The 20,868-nt window shown below is 38.4% G+C and overlaps 1 protein-coding gene across 1 annotated transcript in view; it reads right to left on the reverse strand.

Moving 5' to 3' along the window:
* WIPI1 (WD repeat domain, phosphoinositide interacting 1) overlaps positions 1 to 20,868 on the reverse strand; it is a 61,763-nt gene that overhangs the window by 24,664 nt on the left and 16,231 nt on the right. Inside the window, exons 3-4 of the mRNA XM_021000919.2 lie at positions 16,853 to 17,022; positions 6,404 to 6,500 (exon numbers count right to left, since the gene is read on the reverse strand). Coding sequence (XP_020856578.1) covers positions 6,404 to 6,500; positions 16,853 to 17,022 — 267 coding nt within the window. The remainder of the gene's footprint in view (positions 1 to 6,403; positions 6,501 to 16,852; positions 17,023 to 20,868) is intronic.

Here is a 20,868-nt window from a genome sequence, read left to right on the forward strand (position 1 = left end):
CATCCTCTCTTCCACCTTCTCTCAGCTAAGAATCTTGCTAATTACTTCACTCAAAAGACTAAGGCCACTTGCTCTAAGAGCTCCCTCTTCTTTCCTCCTCCTCCTCTCAAATTCTCCAGATGGCTTCCCCCACTATCTCCTTCACCCCATCTCACATGAAGAAGTGGCCCTTCTCTTTATCAAGGCAAACCCTTCTACATACATCTTTGATCCAAATCAATTCCATCTTCACCAGCACATTCCTCCTCCTCTACCATCCCTACCTTCTCAATAATCATCACTCTCCTCTTCATTGTACACATTGTTGTTGTCCTTCATTTTCTTTTTTTTTTTTTGCAATGGAAATGATTTTTTTCTTCTTTATTGTTAAAACTTTTATAAGGGATAGTTTGCTGGAAAAGGGATAGATGCAGGGGGGGAAGTGACATATTAGCAAAAGATACAAATAGAAATAGAATTCTAAATACCTTCAAAAATCAAGTCAAAGCCACATATATACGTGTAATATCTAGATGTATATGCATGTTTAAATTTACATATCATATATAATATGTATATATTGACACATAGACGTGTACATATATTATTCTACTTAGTTACAAGTTTCTGCTTCATACATAAGATAATATCCTTTGCTTTGCCATGGTGGGCTCATTTCTCATCATAGCAAAAAGCAAAAAAGTCAAAGTTTCATGACTTTTGACTAAAAATATCCCCAAACCTTTGGTTGTCCTTCATTTTCAAAGATGACCAAAATGACATCACTATGCTAGAGTGAAGTTTTAGTGTATCCGACTGTGGCTGACCAGACCAATATGAGCTCAGAATGTTCTACTATAGGTCAGGCACAAATAGTCTGTGTGAACCTTTGTGGTGGATTCTCTAAATCTGCATATCTTGCATTTGTTTTGAGCTATTTCAATTCTGCTTTGCTCATAGAGCACAGCACCTTTTCTGATGTGGCCATGCCATGCTGAGCAGTCCTATGCCAGTGTCTCCCATGTCACACAATCACTTCCAAACTTCTTAAGAGAGACCTTGAAAGTATCCTTGTAACACTTCCTCTGACTACCATGTGAATGCTTACCCTGTGTGAGTTCTCCATAAGATAGTCTTTTTGGCAAGTGTACATTTTGCATTTGAACAATGTGGCTAGCGCATCAGAGTTGAGCTCTCTGAAGCAGAGTTTGAATGCTTGGCTGTTTAGTTTGAGAAAGAACCTCAGTATCTAGTATCTTATCTTGCCAGGTGATCTTCAGAATCTTCCTAAGACAATTCAAATGGAAGCAATTCAGTTTCCTGGCAGGGTGCTGGTATACTGTCCAGGTTTCACAGGCATACAACAATGAGGTTAGCACAATGGCTATGTAGGCCTTCAGTCTGGTAGTCAGTCTAACCTCTTCTCTCTCATACTTTTCTTTTGGAGGCTTCCAAACACTGAGCTAGCTTTGGCAATGCATGAGTCAATCTCATTATCAATGTGTACATCCCTGGAAAGTACACTGTCAAGGTAAGTGAACTTATCTACGGCATTCAGAACTTCTTGATTTGCTGTAAACAATGGTTCCATGAATGGATGGTGTTGTGGTGGCTGATGGAGCACCCGTGTTTTCTTGGTGTTATTTGTTAGGCCAAAATTAGCACAAGTAGCACTGAACCATTCCGCACTTTGTTGCATCTCAGTTTCAGAGGCTGCACTGAGTACACTATCAGCTACAGACAGAAAATCATGCACCAACACTCCCCTCCACTTTGGTCTTGGCTTGTAGCCTTTTCAAGTTGAAGAGCTTACCATCAGTGCAGTAACTGACCTTGATGCTGTGTTCATCCTCATTGAAAGCATTTGACAACATGGCTGAAAACATCATGCTAAAAAACATGGGAGCAAGCACACAGCTTTGTTTCACTCCACTGGTGACTGGGAAAGCACAAGAGCATTGTCCATTATCCAAAACCTGGGAAATCATGCTGTCATGAAATTGACGTACAATGCTGTGGAACTTCTCCAGGCAACCAAATTTTGACATAATTTTCCATAAGCCCTTGTGACTGACAGTATCAAAGTCCTTGGTCAGATCTACAAATGTTGTGTAGAGACCTCTGTTCTGCTCCTGGCATTTCTCCTGGAGTTGTCAAGCAGGAAACACCATATTGAACCATTCTTTGGCCATTTCTGAAGCTATATTGGCTCTCATTTAGATGACCATCTTCCAGGGTAAGGATTAGCCTATTAAGGAGGACTCTGGCAAGAATCTTGCCAGCAATGACTAAGAGAGAGACCCTCCCCCCACCCTGTGATTGTCACAAGACAATCTATTTCCTTTACCTTCATAGAGATGGACAATGGAGGCATCTTTGAACCCCTTGTGGATAATCTCTTCTTGCCATATAACCTGGGAAATTTCAGTCAGCTTTTGTATGAGCAATGGACCCCCCTACTTTGTAAATCTCAGCTAGAATAGAATCAGCATCAGGTGCTTTCCCACATGAAAGGAGCCTAATGGCATTCAAAATCTCTTCTTCACTTGGAACTTCAGCTAGGGTGGGATCGACTTCAACCTGAGGTAAACAGTCAATGGCCTCAGCATTGATTGATGATGGTCTGTTGAGAACACTATGGAAGTATTCAGCCCATCTCTCTCAGATAATGTCCTTCTCACTAATCAATGTGGCTCCATCAGTACCGAGTAGTTGAGCTGCACCATAGTTCTTTGGTACATAGCCTTTAGGACATCATAAAAGTGCTTTGGATTGTTACTATCAGCATAAAACTGAATTTAATCTGCCTTTTTTTTTCCTTTGTGAAGCAATTGGGGTTAAGTGACTTGCCCAGTGTCACACAGCTAGTTAGTATTAAGTATCTAAGGCCAGATTTGAACTCAGGTCCTCTTGAATCCAGGGCTGTATCATCTAGCTGCCCCTGTACTTTACTTTTAATGGAATTAAATGCTGCCTTCTTATAGACGGAAAAACTATCCTGCTGGTAAACCCTGTGGAGTTCTCATTTTTTCATTTAGCAGGTTCTGAATTTCCCCATCATTTTCATCAAACCAATCTTTTTGTTTGTGAGTGTTCTGACCCAGATGAGCAAATGCAGTGCTATACACAAAATCTCTGAAAGCTGCCCACTCCTTTTCTGCTCCACTGTTGCCAACTGTGTGTTGGCTCAACTTTCCCTCCAAGTTGGCAACAAACTGTTCACACTCAGAGAAGAGCTCTAATCTGTTTGACATTAATTCTTCCGGTAGTCATTTTGCCTTGGGGAAGCCACTTTTGTTGGACGTGAATATTTAGCTTAGAGGATAAGTCTATGATCAGTCCAGCACTCTGTGCCACACATTCCCTTTGTTACTCTCATATCCTGTCTATCTCTTACCCTTACAATCACATAGTGTATTAAATGCCAATGTTTGCTGCAAGGGTGCATCCATGAAGTTTTATTGCATTTAGGTAAATGGAAGACAGTGTAGGTAATGAGAAGGTCATGAGCTGCACAAGTCTTCAATAGTAAGTGACCATTGCTGCTGCTGTCTCCAACTCCATTCCTCCCTAGAACTTCCTGCCAAGTTTGGTAGTCTGAGCCTACTCTAGCATTAAAGTCACCCAGAATTATAAGCTTGTCCTCTTTTGGCACGCTGTTGATAAGGGTCTCTTGGTCTTCATAAAATTTTTCTTTAACCTCATCAGGGTTAGTCATGGTGGGAGCATAGGCGCTGATGATGGTAGCATGACATTTTCCTGCATGTGGCAATCGCATTGTCATGAGCCTGTCATTCACTCCTTTTGGTAGGCATACAAGCTTGCTGACTAGATTAGTTTTGATTGCAAAACCTACACCAACTTCACGGTGCTCCCTTTCACTGCGGCCACTCCAGAAAACCATGTATCCAGCTCCAATTTCAGTAAGTTGACCCTCATTTGCCAGCCTTGTTTCACTCAGGGCCGCTATTTGGATGCAATACCTGCTGAGTTCTCTTGCAACAAGAGCTGTTTGTCTTTAGGTCGCCTGGGCTTTGTGTTGTTTATAAGTGCGTGCACATTCCATGTGCTGATGATGACTGAAATTGTCTTTGCAGATTTTTTGTACATTTTTTTGTGTTTCAACCATAGAGCGGGATTCCTTGCCTGCCATGGTAATCAGGCCAGGGTTGGTAAGGTAAGCAGATAATTTTTAGAGCACCTTGTTTAACCCCTTCCTCACAGCAGGAAGTGAGCAGTATAATCCTTAAAAGGCTGCTCAGACACCCAGGGAACTGCTGAATCCCACTGCTGCTTCCAGTGAGAAACGGCCCTATGGCCTGGTATGCTTGTATGCAGGATTGTGACTACAGTTCCCAGTATATCCACACCTGCTGCTTCATCACTTGCCTATCGCTACAGGACTTTGAGATAGGTAAAATGGCAAAATGGTATGGGTGATGTCCTTTGATTCGTGCCTAAATTGGATTTAAGTGAGGCAGAGTTGCACGAAGTCATTGGCCTCACTCTCTCCTCCAGAGTCATTACAGTCCAGTGGCAGGATGGAATCAAGATGACTGGTAATGGCTCAAGATGCAGTGGATGGATGACCTTGGTGTCTTTGATGTCTTAACAGAACTCTAAGTGCTCCACAGTGCCTGCTTCAGCTGCCTTCATGGCCGTTGGAACAAATTTTCTCATCCACCCATTTCACCAGAGGAAGTCTTCACATGCTTGTGGTAGACACTCCCCTAACTCATCAGTGGTTTGGAGACCCCTTGGTTACCCTCGATCTGGTTTAGCCTGTCTGTGAAAAGGGTTTGCTAGGAAGCAGCTTCTTGGAGCCACAGGTGAGAGTTAGGTGGAACAGGTGGAAACCAAAGGTGGAAAGCAACCCGGAAAAGGCTCGTCAGCCTTTACACCAGAGGTACTAGTCTTCCCTGGACACACCCTACACCCCACACAAATATGCACACAAATATGTATGTGTCCTCATCATCCTTTAAAAAAAAAAACCCAAACCCTCACTGGATCTTTGACTACTCCTTCTCTTACCCCTCACATCTAATCTTTTTCTAAACATCCAATCTGTTGCCAAGCCCTGTCAACTTTATCTTTATAACATCTATCAAATACACCTACCTCTCTCCTCTGATACTGCCACCACCCTGGCACAGACTCACACATCCTCATGTCGAGATCATTCCAACAGTCTGCTAGTTGGTCTGCCTGCTGCAAGTTTCTCCTGGCTCCTGACACAAGTTTCTCCTCTATTCAGCTGCCAAAGTGATTTTCCTCAAGTGCAGGTCCAATCTTGCTGGCATTCAAGTTCCTTCATAATTGCCATCCCCTTCCAGTCTTCTTACACGTTAGACATCTTTGATCTGGTGAATCTAGCCTCACTGTTGTTCCTTGAACAAGACACTTCATCTCCCAACTCTAGGCATTTTCCCTGGTTTGTCCCTCATGAATAGAATGCTCTCCCTCCATCTCTGCCTTCTGGCTTCCTTCAAATCCCATTTAAAATCCCATTTTTCTCAATTCCTCTTAATTCTAGTGACCTCTCCTTTGTTGATTGTTTCCAATTTATCCTGTATATAGTTCATTTGTGCATAATTATTTTCATGTTGTCTCCCTCATTAGATTGTGAGCTCCTAAGACTAGAGACTGTCTTTTGCCTTTCCAAAGAATAGCAACAGTATCTCTAGCGCTTAGCACAATGCCTGGTGCTTAATAGATATATTTACCGACTGATTTACACTGTATAAACGGTGTCTGAAAAGTTTTAGCACAGTTTTAAGCTTTGACATAGCTCTATATACAGCTCTCATATATACAATTTTTTGCATGTTGTTTCCTCCATTAGTGAAACTCCATTTTAGCTCACTGCTGGAACTGAGAGATTCCCTAGAAATGAGTTGAATTCTTTAAGATTCTGTTATCTTTTTCCCTCTCCTTGGTATACAAAACAGACCAATCTCAAGCCTCTTTATTCTCATGACAACTTTTGTATTTTTAGATAATCTTTTACAAAAGCTAACAACTAAACAAGCTTCCCATATTCTGAGATGTTGCCAACAACAACTTTACAAAATCAACAAATAAATCACCCTGAAAAGGCTCTATACTTTTGCAAATGAGCCTCAATGAGGTTGCAATGGTACCTACACTCAAGATTCACAACCTTATACAATTTTTATTCACTGTCATTAAAACAAAGCTTCAAGGTCCCAAAAAACCCAAACCAAAACAAAAAGAGACACACACATACATACAATCCCAAAACCAAAAAAACCCAAACCAACCACTTAATGTTTTTCAAGTATGAAAAAAAATCAAGAATTTTCTGTTTGAGTATAAATCTAGTATGTAAGAGAAAATCATCCATACATGAATTCTTTGGAGCATTTTATTTTTTTGTAGGACCTTTTTTTTTTTAACTTACCTGTTGGGTTTACAGGTATATCCAGGATAGTCTTCAATAGCTTCATATCTTTAATGTTGTGAATATAAATGGATTCCTCCAGGCACACCAGCAGCCTCTGCAACCACACAGACATGCATAGCTACTAAACCAATTTCCTTAAAAAACATAGAGCAAACTAAATGAAGTTACTCAGGAATAAATGTTAAGTCCTATACTGTTTTAAAAAAATTAAACCACACAATACAAGATGGAGGAGATTGCTAGATGACAGACAAAACAAAACCCCCCAAAGATTGGGGCCTTTGAATGGACTCAACCATTTAAAAAACCAATGGGATCTTTGGCTGTATTAATAGCATTATAGTGGCCAAATGTGGGAAATGACTGTCCTCTGCTCTTGTCAGACCACATCTGGCATACTGTATTTACTTTTAGGTACTACATTTTTAGAATAACCCTGAAAAGCTAGAGTGGAACAGAAGAAGAATGACTGTAATAGTGGTGAGATTAAAAACCATGCCATAGAAAAGTTGATTCAAGGAACTGGGGATATTTTAATCTGGAGAAGAGAAGAAAAAGGGCTGTCTTTAAGCATGTGAATGCCTGTCATGGGAAGAAGGATTAAAATTGTTTCACTTTTATCCTAGAGGCAAAATTAAAACTAATGGGTCAGAGTTGCAAAGAAGCAATTTTTCACTAAAAGGAAAAACTTAAATTAGAGCTAGCTGACAGCTGAACGGTCCCGGGAGGTAAATTTTTACAGGACTTAGAGATGGAGAGGACTTTAGAAATCTTCTAGGTCAAATCTCTCACCTTACAAAAGGAAAAATACATTAGGCCTGGAAAGGATAATGACTTGTCCAAGATCACAAAGATAGCAAAAAACAAGGTAAGGATTTGAATCCAGATCTTCTTTCTGAACTCTTTCTACTGTTTTTTGCTTCTGCCTACATGATCACTAGAGGCCTTCAAATAGAAGCTGGATGACCACTTGGTAGAAATGTCAGAGAAGGGGAAAATTCCCCCATACATACGGGTTGGGCCAGATGGCCTCTGAGATTCTATGATTTCACAAGCACTGACCTGAGTCTAACTTTTGCTGGTAAACATATACATACCCACACACTCACCAATGTATCTGATAGCTAGAAATTTGAAAAATGCAAAACCTTTAAGTCTATCATTTTCATTTCTGTGTGCAATCTTTATGTAGGGTAATAGTTCCAGGACATTTCTGCTCAGAACTCCCCCAAACCCACTTTGATATTCAGTAAAATGTCAGCGATTCTGTTAGATCTACTTCACAGGCTGTCTGTCAAAGTTCACAATGAAGTTTCCTTGATTTGTTCTCTTAATGGCACAACACTTTACCTCTAAGTATAAAGCTGCCCATTTTGTCTAAATCTTTCTACTCCTTCCTAGAGTAGTCCTGGGCAAACTGTTACAAAGGTAAAGTTTGTCTTAGTGGTCCCTTCAGTCCTTTTGGCATCTCCTCTAAACAAAGTGTCCACAAGGTCCTCATGCTTGCTCCTTAATTGTCTGGTGTTCTCTCATGTACTAAGATTTCCTTCTTTCCTCACAAACTTAACTGTCTTGGGACCAAAGCTTTCCTTTGGCCTTGATCTTTGCTAGGTAACCATGCCTCAGGATAAGCTAATCACATAAACAAATCCATGCTAATATTTAGATAGCTATCCCATTAACTAAGTAATGTGTTTTTCTTCCAAGGTAACATGGTGCAATTATCTCTCTAAGGAATGATGCTAACCTGACTGTTACAGAGGCTTTAACCACTGGAAACCAATGCTGAAGTAACCTTTATCACTATAACAATGATACCATAAAGCCAAAATGGAAAGAAGCGTAAAAGATTTCCAGGTCAAAATTATTCTGGCTTACTGTGCTTTTTCTTTTCCTTTTCCTTTTTTTTTTTTACTGTGCTTTTTCAATAGAATGATATATCTAATTATCTAGACTTATATGTAGTTAAAAGAATATAATCAAGTTAGAATAAAAAGTTGGAATATTCCATTTCTCCTTTTTACTTTGAAACTCATTTCATAACATAATTCCCCATGTAAATGTTCCAATACCACTTCCTCCACCACCCCAATTTTTTTAAAAAAGGCAGCCCCACAAGGGTGGAACAATGAACTTTGTCCTTGCTGGAGAGGCTGGTTGCTCACAACTGGATGGGGTATGAAGAAGCAAGAGGAGTTAATTCCTCCAGCTCCAACAAGCTGCCTCTCATTCTACTTCTTTTTTATTTCTCCTACTCTGGGATTAGACACACACTCAGTTAATGGAAAAACCACCCAGTCCTTGTCCTGAAACAAAGGTTAAACCTCAAATCTGAAACTTGAAAGAAAAGTGTACTCCAGATGAAAAGCCACTTTCCAAAGCACTGCTTTCCCTTTCCGTAACAAACACTTGCCCTAAAAAGCAATCTTTCCTTCTCAAAGGCAAGATTGGAATTGCCAGGATCACAGGATCAAAGACTTAGAGCTGGAAAGGACCTTGAAAGTCATCTAGTCCAGCTTCCTTATTTTATAGATGAAGAATTTGAGGCCCAGCAAGGTTAACTGACTTAATACAAGGCCATACAGGTAGTGTCAGATTTCAAGATTCAAACCCAGTTCACTTGACTCCAAGTTCAGCATTTCCCCCCCATTATATGATAAGATCTGAATTACAAATAATTTTGCCATTATTACTATGTAGTTTTGGGTGAGAATTTCAAAGATTAGTAAAGGCTGCTAAAGGAAGGGTGGTGCCAAATAACAGGAAAGAAATGAGGGTATAAAGAAGAGGAGGGAATTGTGTAAATAAATAGCCTAGATAGTGTTTGAGAGTTCTGATCACTTTGTAGGATGTGGGCTAACCAATCTTAAAAGTCATATCAAATCAGTGGCAAAAAGAAGTAACTATGAATAAATTAATCTTCTTCTGTAAAACGCTACTAAATGAAAATATGTCAAATGGTCTGTCTACAAACAAGTCACAAGTTATCTTAGAGTTGGAAGGGACTATTAGTTGGAGCCAACTAATACAACCCATTCCTAAAAATGAAGTTCCTTTAAAACTTATCCAACAATCGCTCAACAACCTTTTGGTAGAGGACCTCTAGCGAGAGGGAACACAATACCTTCTGAGATAGCCCATTCTACTTTTGAACAGTTTTAACTGTTAAAAAGTTTTTCCTTTCCTAAAGGTGTTTCTTTACAACTTTCACCCACTAGTTTTGACTCCGCCTTCTGGGGCTGAGAAGAACAAGTCTATTTCCTCTTCCATTTGACAATTCTTCACGTATTTTAAGGTAACTAACTTTCTTCTCCATGTTAAACATTCTCAGTTCCTTTAATCACACAGGCATGAACTCAAAGCCCCTTACCATTTTTCCCCCTCTCCATACCCTCAAGTATATCAATGTCCTTTGTACAATGTCATGACATAATATGCCAATGCAATATCAACAGGATTCTACTACTTTGTCAGTCCTGGGCACCATGACCGTTGGCTGCCACATCACACTACTGACACATAATTAGTTTGAAGTCCAGTAAAGGCAATACTTTATTCAAGCATTTCCCTTTAAAGTTTTCAAGTACAAATATACTCAAATTACCTCTCTTTCATTTAATATAAATCATTCCTCCATTGTCCCTTCTACAGTTCACTCATTCAAGTTCCACACTCTTTACTCCACATAAAAGAACATACTTCTCAGGGAAGAATTTTAGATCCTACAACAAACCTGCTTTCCACATAATTTAGTGGTGATCTAAATGAAATCATTACATTATCTCAATGAAAATGATATCTTCCCACAAATAGGTTTATGAAACATTTTCTTCCCTTTGCAAACAAAATTATTTTGGGCACTTTACATCTTAGCAGTCAGGCAGAATAGATTAAAAAAAAAAGAATCCTTTCACTTTCTTCCTTCCCCTTCACCCTCCCAATATTCCTCTCTCCCTGTAATATAAAACATTTTGTTATGCTAATAAAATTTGTTAATATAAAATATTTGGTGTTACATTTGGCCACGACTATCGATGAAACAAAGAAAAAACAGAAAATGGCCCTTAATCCCATGTACCCCCTTCTACTTTTGTAGAGATAATGACATGAGTGACAGGGGTGGGGGAATGGGCAGACAGTGCTAAGAATGCCACAGATCATCTATAAATTGCAAATTGACTAATGGTACTCTCAATGTGAGATCCAGTGGGGCCACTGTGACAACATGAATATACTGGTAGAGGAGCTAAATCATATCATTCTTGATGCTTGCTATAAATGATACTCGAAGAAAAAAGGAAGTCGCACATAAATGGAAGATTGGCTTATAAATATTTTTTGAAGGAGCAAAGAAAGGAGTAAATAGAGTGGGTTTCATTGCATACAAAAGCAACAAGAAATGTTATTTCATGGGATGTCTAGTCATCTCATATGGCAGTACTGGAAAACACACAAAAGAAAAAAAACCACCGTGAAAAACAATTGTAGCTTATATATCAACAGTGGGTGCCAAGCATGAAAAGGCAGAGAAATTCTATGAAGAACTCTGTGATTACATCAATAAAGTAACAAAAGTTATATGAGTACATCAATAGATGCAGAAAAAGCTTTTGACGAAAACACAACATTCATTCCTATTTAAAAAACTTGAAAGCATAGGTATAAGTGTATTTTTCCTCAAAATGATAAGAAGCAGCTATCTAAAACCATCAGCAAGCATTATTTGTAATGAGGATAAGCTAGAAGCCTTCCCAATAAAGTCAAGAGTGAAGCAAGGATGCCCATTATCACCAATATTATTCAATACTGTATTAGAAATGCTAGGATAGTAATAAGAGAAGAAAAAGAAAATGAAGGAATCAGAATGGGCAATGAGATAATAAAGCTATCTCTTCTTGCAAACAATATGATGATATACTTGGAAAATCCTAGAGATTCAACTAAAAAGCTAGTTGAAACAATTAATAATTTTAACAAAGTAGCTGAATATAAAATAAACCCACATAAATCATCAGCATTTCTATATATCGCCGACAAAACCCTACAAGAAGAGATAGTAAGAGATAACCCATTTAAAATAACCATAGAAAGCATAAAATACCTGGGAGTATACCTGCTAAGACAAACCCAGGAACTACATGAACATAATTATAAAACACTTCTTATACAAATAAAGTCAGATTTAAATAATTGGAAAAATATCAATTGTTCAAGGGTGGGCAGAGCCAATAAAATTAAAATGGTAATTCTACCTAAACTAAGCTACTTGTTCAATGCCATCCCAATTAAATTACCAAAAAATTATTTTATTGTGCTAGAAAAAAATAATAACAAATTCATTTGGAAGAACAAAAGGTCAAGATAACAAGGGAACCAATGAAAAAAAACATGAAGGAAGTATATTTAGCAGTACCAGATTTTAAACTGTATTATAAGGTGGTAATTATCAAAACTATTTCATATTGGCTAAAAAACAGAAAGGTGAATCCATGAAAAAGAGTTGACATACAATACAAATTATTATAGTAATCTTGTATTTGACAAATGTAAAGATTTAAGCTTTTGGAATAAAAATTTGCTATTTGGCAAAAATTGTTGGAAAACTAGAAAGAAGTCTGATAGAAAGTAGATATAGATCAATATCTTACGTATTTACTAAGATAATGTCAAAATGGATACATGGCTTAGATACAAAGGAAGATATAAGTAAATTAGAAGAACACGGAATTTATGAATTTATGACATGTATATAGGAATTTATGAATAAACAAGAGACAGAGAATATTGTGAGATGTAAAATGGATAATTTTGATTACATTAAATTAAAAAGGTTTTGTACAAATAAAACTAATGTAGACAAGATTAGAAGGAAAACAGAAAATTTTGGGGAAAATTTACAGACAATTTCTTAGATAAAGGTCTCACATCTCAAATATATAGAGAACTTCATCAAATTTGTAAGAATATAAATCATTCTCCAATTGATAAATGTCAAAGGACATGAACAGTCAGTTTTTGAGTGAAGAAATCAAAGCTATATGTAGTCATATGGAAAATGTTCTAAATCATTATTGATTAGAGAAATGCAAATTAAAACAACTTTGAAATATCATCTTATACCTATCAGATTGGCTAAAATGATAGAAGGGGAAAATGATAAATGTTGGAGGGGATGTGGAAAAACTGGGACACAAATACATTGTTGGTGGAACTGTGAACTCATCTAACCATTGTGGAGAACAATCAGGAATTATGTCCATAGAGTTACAACACTAGGAGTGCCACTATTAGGTCTCTTTCCTAAGGTCATCAGGAAAAAAGGAAAAGAACCTATATGTTCTAAAATATTTATAGCAGCTCTCTTTGTGGGTGGCAAAGAACTGGAAATTAAGTGGATACCCGTCAACTGGGGAATGGATGAATAAGTCATGGTTTGTGATTGTGATGGAATACTACTGTTATGTAAGAAACGATAAGCTGGTTGATTTTAGAAAAACATGGAAAGACGTGCATGAAATAATAAAGAGCGAAATGAGCAGAACCAAGCTGTATACAGTAACAGCAATATTGTTCAGAGAATAATTGTGAAGGACTAAGCTATCCTGAGTATTATAAATATGCAAATCAAGTACAAAGGATCTATAAAGGAATATGCTATCTCTCTCCAGAGGAAGGACAGATAAATAGAAGTATGCACAAAACACACACACACACACACACACACACACACACACAGGAAGAGGACCATGACATTAAGGAAGGTGATGTCATGATTTGCAAGTGAATTAGATTTAAGTGAGGGAGGGCTGTGCAGAGTCACCAGCCTCACTCTATCCTCTGGAGCCATCCAGGTCCAGTGGCAAGATATAGATCAGGACTGACTGGAGATGGCCCCAAATGCAGTGGGGGACCTTGGCCTTTTTAAGCTAAGGTCTTTCCCAGGTCTCAGTCTGACTGAGGCAATGCCCATTCACTGATTAAATCTAGGTAAGAAATGAGGCAAAGAATGTTCTCTTTTATCTAGTAAAAAAAAAAATTGAATCTGGGAGGGGAAGACCATCAGAGTGTCTGGCTAATAAAGAAAAAACTGCTATTTATATTCACTCTGAGCCATCAGAGCCCAGACAATGACCAGGTGAGGCCTGGGCTGGGACCTATTGCTGGCCAATCAAGGGAGAGCCGGAGTGATCTGGTTTTATGGCATGGTCCTTAAAAAATAAATCTAGCCCATAAACCCCAAGATATCTTGTGAAATATCTTTCAGCAATCAAAGCGTACATTCCTTTGGGCAGGGCACCTGTAGGGAAGTGTAATGATTCTCTAGGTGGACAGAGGGAGAGGAGGAAGAAGAAAAGAAGGAAGGGAGGGAAGGAATACATGTGTGTGTGTGTGTATTTATGTGTGTGTGTGTGTGTGTGTGTGTGTGTGTGTGTGTGTGTTTGTTGTGTAAAATATTAGCCTTCTCTAGTGAAGGGCAGGGCAGAATGGAAAGAGACAGTTTAGAACTTCAAATGTAACAAATAAGTAAATTTAATTTAATTTTAAAAAAGAATGCTATTACATGTTCCAATTTAAATCCACATACATTCTAACAGTTGATGACTTCAATGCAAAGGCATGAAAAAATAAAGATGTCAAGAATTTTATATGTAAAAAGCATAGATCGGGGGAAAGAATGAAAGAAGCCAAATTCTTGTAGAATAAACAGAAGTCTCATGTTGCTATGCCATGAACACTTCAAAAAATAATTGTTAGGTGCCAGACATAGCAAATACCAAATAATATTGCAAAAAAAGAAGTAGATTTTAATAATCAGGAAAAAACTCATTATTGATATGGAAGTTTTCCCTGAATCAGCTATCTATAAGCACTCAGACCACTTATCATAGCAAAAAACAAAATTAGCAAGAAGAATGAATAATAACAAAAAAAAATGGCATACAATTGATTGCTTTCAGTATTTTTTTCTTTGACCTGGAAGGTATATTTTGGCTATGACATTCTTAGATGTTCTCATTTTGTTGTTGTTGTTTTTTTTTTCAGGAAGTATTGTAGGTTAGGCCTGTCTCAAGGCAATTCCCTGGTAGTTTAAGTTTGATATTGGAAAAAAAAAAGAAAGAGACATTGAGAAGACATTCAAAGGTTAACGAAAGAAAATTTACTTAGCCATAGCAGGAGAGGATATTCAACAAAGATCTGAGCAAAGCTCCATTGCCAGAATTTCCCATCATTTTTCACCACACATGCATCAGAGTACCTGGAGCTCCTTGTGGCTGCTTTGTATTCAGGTAACCAAGAAGTGAAGTCAACTGCTTGAGCCTTTGAGCCAACAAAACCTCAAGGATGATTTCAAAAACTTTTAAGGGAAAACAAACAAAAAAAACAAACTAGCCTAACTTGTATGAGGACAGCGATTACAATATTGCTCCTACCACAGAAGATAACTGGTAGATTTTTTCCATTATCATTTTGCTCTCTAGTTCTAATAGATCTGGCAGTTTTTGTTTGATTTCATGAAACATGTCACCCAGGCTTTTTATTTTATTTTATTTTTTTGGTCATGACCACCAGGTGGTCTGGTGATTCTTAAATTGTTTCTCCTTGAGATGTTTTCCAGGTTGGTCATTTTTGTTATTGTTTTTTGTTTTTACTTTTTAGGCATTTGGGGTTAAGTGACTTGCCCAGGGTCACACAGCTAGTACGTGTCAAGTGTTTGGTCTGAGGCCGCATTTGAACTCAGTTCCTCCTGACTTCAGGGCTGCTCTATCCACTGCACCATCTAGCTGCCCCCAGGATGGTCATTTTTGTACTGTTTCATTTTTTTACAGATACTCTTGTAATCTTTGTGGCCAATATATTCTTTTCTCTGAGGCTCTACTTGGTAAGAAGTTACTCTTCTGGGTTTACCTAGTGGCCTTCCTTCAGTATAAGGCATTTCTTCACTGTGTTCAGCATTTTCTTCTGTTTACCCACATCTCCACCTCAATTTCTCAATTGGAGATTTGTGTTCGGGTCAGACTATGATTCTTTCCATACTCTTGGATGGTGTGGGCAGGCCCTGCTTGATCCTAGATGACATGGCTAAGATTAGGTTCCCAACAACTATAGGAATCCTTGGCTTAGCATCCTACTGGCTCAATTTAGGTTTGAGCCTTAGCTCATTTTTCTGTCTCCTTCTCCTGGCACAGTCCCTAACTCGGAGTTGGCTCCATCCCTATGACCCTGACCCAACCAAATGCTGTCGATTGTGTTGGTGGCAGGCCTCTAAGACTTCAGGTGTTTGACTTCCCAAGGTACTACCCTGACCCTTCATCTTATGGTTCCTCTGTGGCTTGGGCAGAGGCTGTTTGGACACCGGCCCTATCTCTGGCAGAGGCTCTAGGCTAAGTACTACTCTTGGACAAGTATGGCCCTGTCTCCTGCAATGTCTTCTGCGTGAGCTCTGTGGGTACAGGCCCTGTTCTGGCTCTTTTTCCCATGGAAGCTGGAGAATGGGCTGTGCTAGCCTTGATCTGGCCCTGTCTTCTGCAGAGGCTTGAGTATGGCTTCCCTGGCTGTACGTAGGTATGGCCCTGTCTCTTGCTGTGGGACCTGGCTGTCTGCATGACCACCCAGTCTTGTACCTAACCAGCTTGTCTCTGCTAAAAGCTTTTGCTAGATTCTGGCAGTTTTCTTGTGCAGTCCTGGACTGGATAGAAAAGTTTATAGTTGTTTCTCTTTAATTTTCTTTATCATTATTCCTTTTGGTGCACTTTTAGAGCTCTACTGGGGGATCTTTGAGGGAGTTTGGCTCCTATACATCTCAACGTGTCATGATCTTCCTATAATTACTGTGGCATACAGTTGAAACACATATAGTTGAAACAGGCCCAAACTAAACAGGGGATCATCAATGAGAAATGAACAACAGAAATGACAATACCATTTATAATAATTTTATATATTAATTTGACTACTACAAATCTACTGGAACAAGAGAACCAAAAGGCAAGGAGGAAGGAAGGAAACAAGCATTTATTATGTGCCAGGCATTCTGCTAATCATTTTACAAGCACAATCTAATGAATCCTCACAACAGCTTTGGAAGGTAGTGCTTTTATATTCCCCATTTTACAGATGAAGAAACTGAAGCAGATAGTGGCTAAGAGAATTGATTGGGGTCATAGAGTTAGTAAATGTCTGAGGTTGGATTCAAAGTCAGGTTGTCCTTTTTCTGAGTCTAGTGCTAGCTACCTGCTTCTAGGTAGAAAGCCCAGAAAAACACCTTAGTGAGCAAACATTGGGAGAGTGGAAGAACAGAGAAGCCAAATGCAGCACTATTTTAGAAAACAAATTCATATTCCAAGGCAGGAAAATGAGCAGTATTGTTTACTATTTTATGCAGATTTTTGCATTGTCATTGGCATTAATTCATACTATCTGAAAAAGAGGACTTTCCTTCCTTACCTGTCGGTTCAGCCTTATGGACAGGATGTTGCTAGAATAGCTGTAGTTACAAATTTCTGTACCCTTTTTGAAATGATACACATTCATCTGCCGTGGTTTCGTGTGACTAACCACCACAACCAAGCTACTAGAGAAGAGGCGCTCTACAATGTAGACATCTGGTATTTCACCTAAATGGGGAAAAAAAAATACAATTTACAAAGAGAATACTACACAGGAATATTAGGCTTAGGAGCCTCAAGTTAATCTCCAGTTATTAACTTTCTTCAAATTCTACTCACAATATGTGAACCATTAGTAAGCAGCTTGAATCATGACTTCAAAACAATACTGCTTCTACTACTCAGAATAATCGTTTCAATTAACTTTTTAGAAGTTCAAAACAAAATCTCATCAAAGAGATGACCCTATAGGTTAGCAAACAGTCAGTCAATAAGCATTTATTAAATGCTTCTATGTGCCAGGCACTGTGGCAAGTCGGTCAGTTGATTGTTGTCCTTAGTTCTAAAAGAGGACCAAAATGATATCACTATGCTACAGAGTCAAGTTACGGTGTGTCTGACTGTGGCTGATCAGACCTATATAAGCTTGGAATGCTCTACCACAGGTTGGGCAGAAATAGTTCATATGAACATCTGGGGCAGATTCTCTAAATTTGCATATCTTGAGTTTCTTTTGAGGTACTTCAATTCTGCTTTATGTGGCAAGCACTGTGCTAAGTGATGGGAATATAAAGAAAGAAAAAAAACCCAGCTCCTGGCCTCAAGAATCTCACAGTCTAACGCAAGAGTCAAAAAAACAACTATATAAAATACGTAAATGTGATAAATTGTGGGTAATCAACAGAGGAAGGCACTAGGCATTCTCATTTCTATCACTAACTTTCTATGTGACACTACCTGTCTGGGCCTCCTTTTTTTACTTTATAACAAGGTGGCTCATTAATTGGTATGCTTTATAAACCACAGAGTTTTGGGGAAGTCTCAAAGCAGTCTACTTTTTCCTAGGTTGTAAGACACACATGGAGCTATTGAAGTACTGTAGCCTCCATAACTCTACAATTCTCTCTTGTACCTAATACTGAAAGGCATTATCAAGAGAAGTGTGGTCATATAGCTTAATCTATTCCTTTACCTAGTGTTCTAGCCTCTATTTCCAGTTTAATGTAACCCAGGTATTGGCTTTGTTCTTTAATCTGTCCCTTGTTCTCCATATAGAAGAAGAAGGCCAAGATTGATAAACCGTTATCCAAGTGTGACTTAAGCTTCTATTTCTATCTAAAAGTAGATTTCATATCTGCACTACTTGTTTACAATTACATAAGTTGAGCCACAGGTAATAAAATACAACAGAATCTACTCATTCCCCAACTTGGCCAACAGTAGGTAGGTGTACATAGGCTTTGAGCCCAAATACTGTTTTGATACCATTTCCTTATCATCATGTCTCAATGTCTTCTTTTTTTTTTCCCTCATATTTTTTTTAAATAAAATTTTCCTCATACTTCTCCCCACCGCCCACCCACCCCAGAAGAAAAAAGAAAAATAAAATCCTTGTAACAAATATACATCGTCAAGCAAAAAATTCCCAGACTGGTCATGTCCAGAAAATAATTCTCAATCTGCACCCTGAGTCCCTTACCTGAGAGGTGATCAGTCCTCTGGCATCACAGTAGGTCACTGCTTTGAACAGAGTTAAATCTTTCAGTGTTGCCTGTCTTAACAATATTGTTGTCAACTATATAAATCATTCTTTCTGGTTTTGTTCACTCTTCTCTGAGTCCATTTAGGTCTTCCCAGGTTTCTCTGAAATTGTCCCTTTTTATAATTTCTTTTTTTCTTTTTGATAATTGTATTTCAATATAATTGGTTTATTTTGCATTTTTTATTAATTTATTTTTAGTTTTCAACATTCACTTCCACAAGATTTTGAGTTCCAAATTTTCTCCACATCTCCAGTCCTCCCCCCACTCCCAGACAGTGCACATTCTGCATACCCCTTCCCCTAATCTGCTTTCCCTTTTATCTCCACCCCTCTTCTCTTATCTCCTTTCCCTTCTATTTTCCTATAGAACAGGACAGACTTCTATACTCCATCTACTCCATCTTATTTCCCAGTTGCATGTAAACACAATTTTTAACATTTGTTTTTAAAACTTTGGGTTCCAAATTTTCTCCCTTCCTCCCTCCCTACCCACTCTCCTTGGCAAGGCAAGCAACTTGACACAAGCTACATATGTGTAGTCACGCAAAACACTTCCATAGTAGTCATGTTGTGAAAAACTAACTATATTTCCCTTCATCCTATCCTGCTCCCCATTTATTCTATTCTCTCTTTTGACCCTGGCTCTCCTCAGAAGTGTTTCCTTCTGATTACCTCCTGCCCCAATCTGCCCTCCCCTCTATCATCCCCTTGCTCTTTTATCCCTTCCCCTCTATATTCCTGTAGGGTAAGATAGATTTCCATACTCAATTGAGTGTGTATGTTATTCCCTCCTTAAGCTAAATCTGATGAGAATAAGATTCATTCATTCCCTCACTTCCCCTCCACTGTAAAAGCCTCTTGTTGTCTGTTTTATGTAAGGTAATTTACCTCATTCTACCTCTCCCTTTCTCCTTCTCCCAGTATGATCCTGTCTCATTCCTTAATTTTATTCTCCAGATATCACCCCTTCTCTTCAACTCACTGTGTCCTCTATCTATCTATTTATCTATCTATAATTTTTTTCTCCAACTACCTTAATACTGACAAAGGTCTCATGAGTTACAATTATAATCTTTCCATGTAGGAATGTAAACAGTTCAACCTTAATAAGTCCCTTATGATTTCTCTTTCCTGTTTACCTCTTTACGCTTCTCTTGAGCCTTGTATTTGAAAGTCGAATTTTCTATTCAGCTCTGGTCTTTTCATCAAGAATGCTTGAAAGTCCTCTATTTCACTGAATATTCATTTTTTCCCCTAAAGGATTATACTCAGTTTTGCTGGGTAGATGATTCTTGGTTTTGATCCTGTCTCCTTTGACCTCTGGAATATCATATTCCAAGCCCCCCAGTCCCTTAATGCAGAGGCTGCTAAATCTTATGTTATCTTAATTGTGTTTCCACAACACTTGAATTGTTTCTTTCTGGCTGCTTGCAATATTTTCTCCTTGACCTGGGAACTCTGAAATTCGGCTATAATATTCCAAGGAGTTTTCCTTTGGGGATCTCTTTCAGGAAGAGATTGGTGGATTCTTTCAATTTCTATTTTATCCTCTGGTTCTAGACTATCAGGGCAGTTTGCCTTGATAATTTTTTGAAAGATGATGTCTAGGCTCTCTCTCTCTTTTTTTTTTTTTTTGGCTACACAATGGGGTTAAGTGACTTGCCCAGGGTCACACAGCTAGTGAGTATTATGTGTCTCAGGCCAGATTTGAACTTGGGTCCTCCTCACTCATGGGCCGGTGCTTTATTCACTGTGCCACCTAGCTGCCCCCATAGGCTCTTTTTTAAATCATGGATTTCAGATGGCCCAATAATTTTAAAATTGTCTCTCCTGGATCTATTTTCCAGGTCAGTTGTTTTTCGAATGAGATATTTTACATTGTCTTCTATTTTTTTCATTCTTTGGTTTTGTTTTACAATGTCTTGATTTCTCATAAAGTCACTAGCTTCCATTTGCTCCATTCTAATTTTTAAGGAAGTATTTTCTTCAGTGAGCTTTTGGATTTCTTTTTCCATTTGGTCAATTCTGCTTTTTAAAGCATTATTCTCCTCATTGGCTTTTTGGACCTCTTTTGCCATTTGGGTTAGGCTATTTTTTTAAGGTGTTATTTTCTTCAGTATTTTTTGGGGTCTCCTTTAGCAAGCTGTTGACTTGTTTTTCATGATTTTCTTGTATCACTTTCATTTCTCTTCCCAGTTTTTCTTCTACTTCTCTTACTTGCTTTTCAAAATCCTTTCTGAGCTCTTCCATGGCTTGTAACTGATTCATATTTTTCCTGGAGGCCTTGGATGCAGGAGCTTTGACTTTGTTGT

Source organism: Phascolarctos cinereus, unplaced genomic scaffold (assembly GCF_003287225.1).
Source record: "Phascolarctos cinereus isolate Bilbo 61053 unplaced genomic scaffold, phaCin_HiC Scaffold_5;HRSCAF=322, whole genome shotgun sequence".
Lineage (NCBI taxonomy): Eukaryota > Metazoa > Chordata > Mammalia > Diprotodontia > Phascolarctidae > Phascolarctos > Phascolarctos cinereus.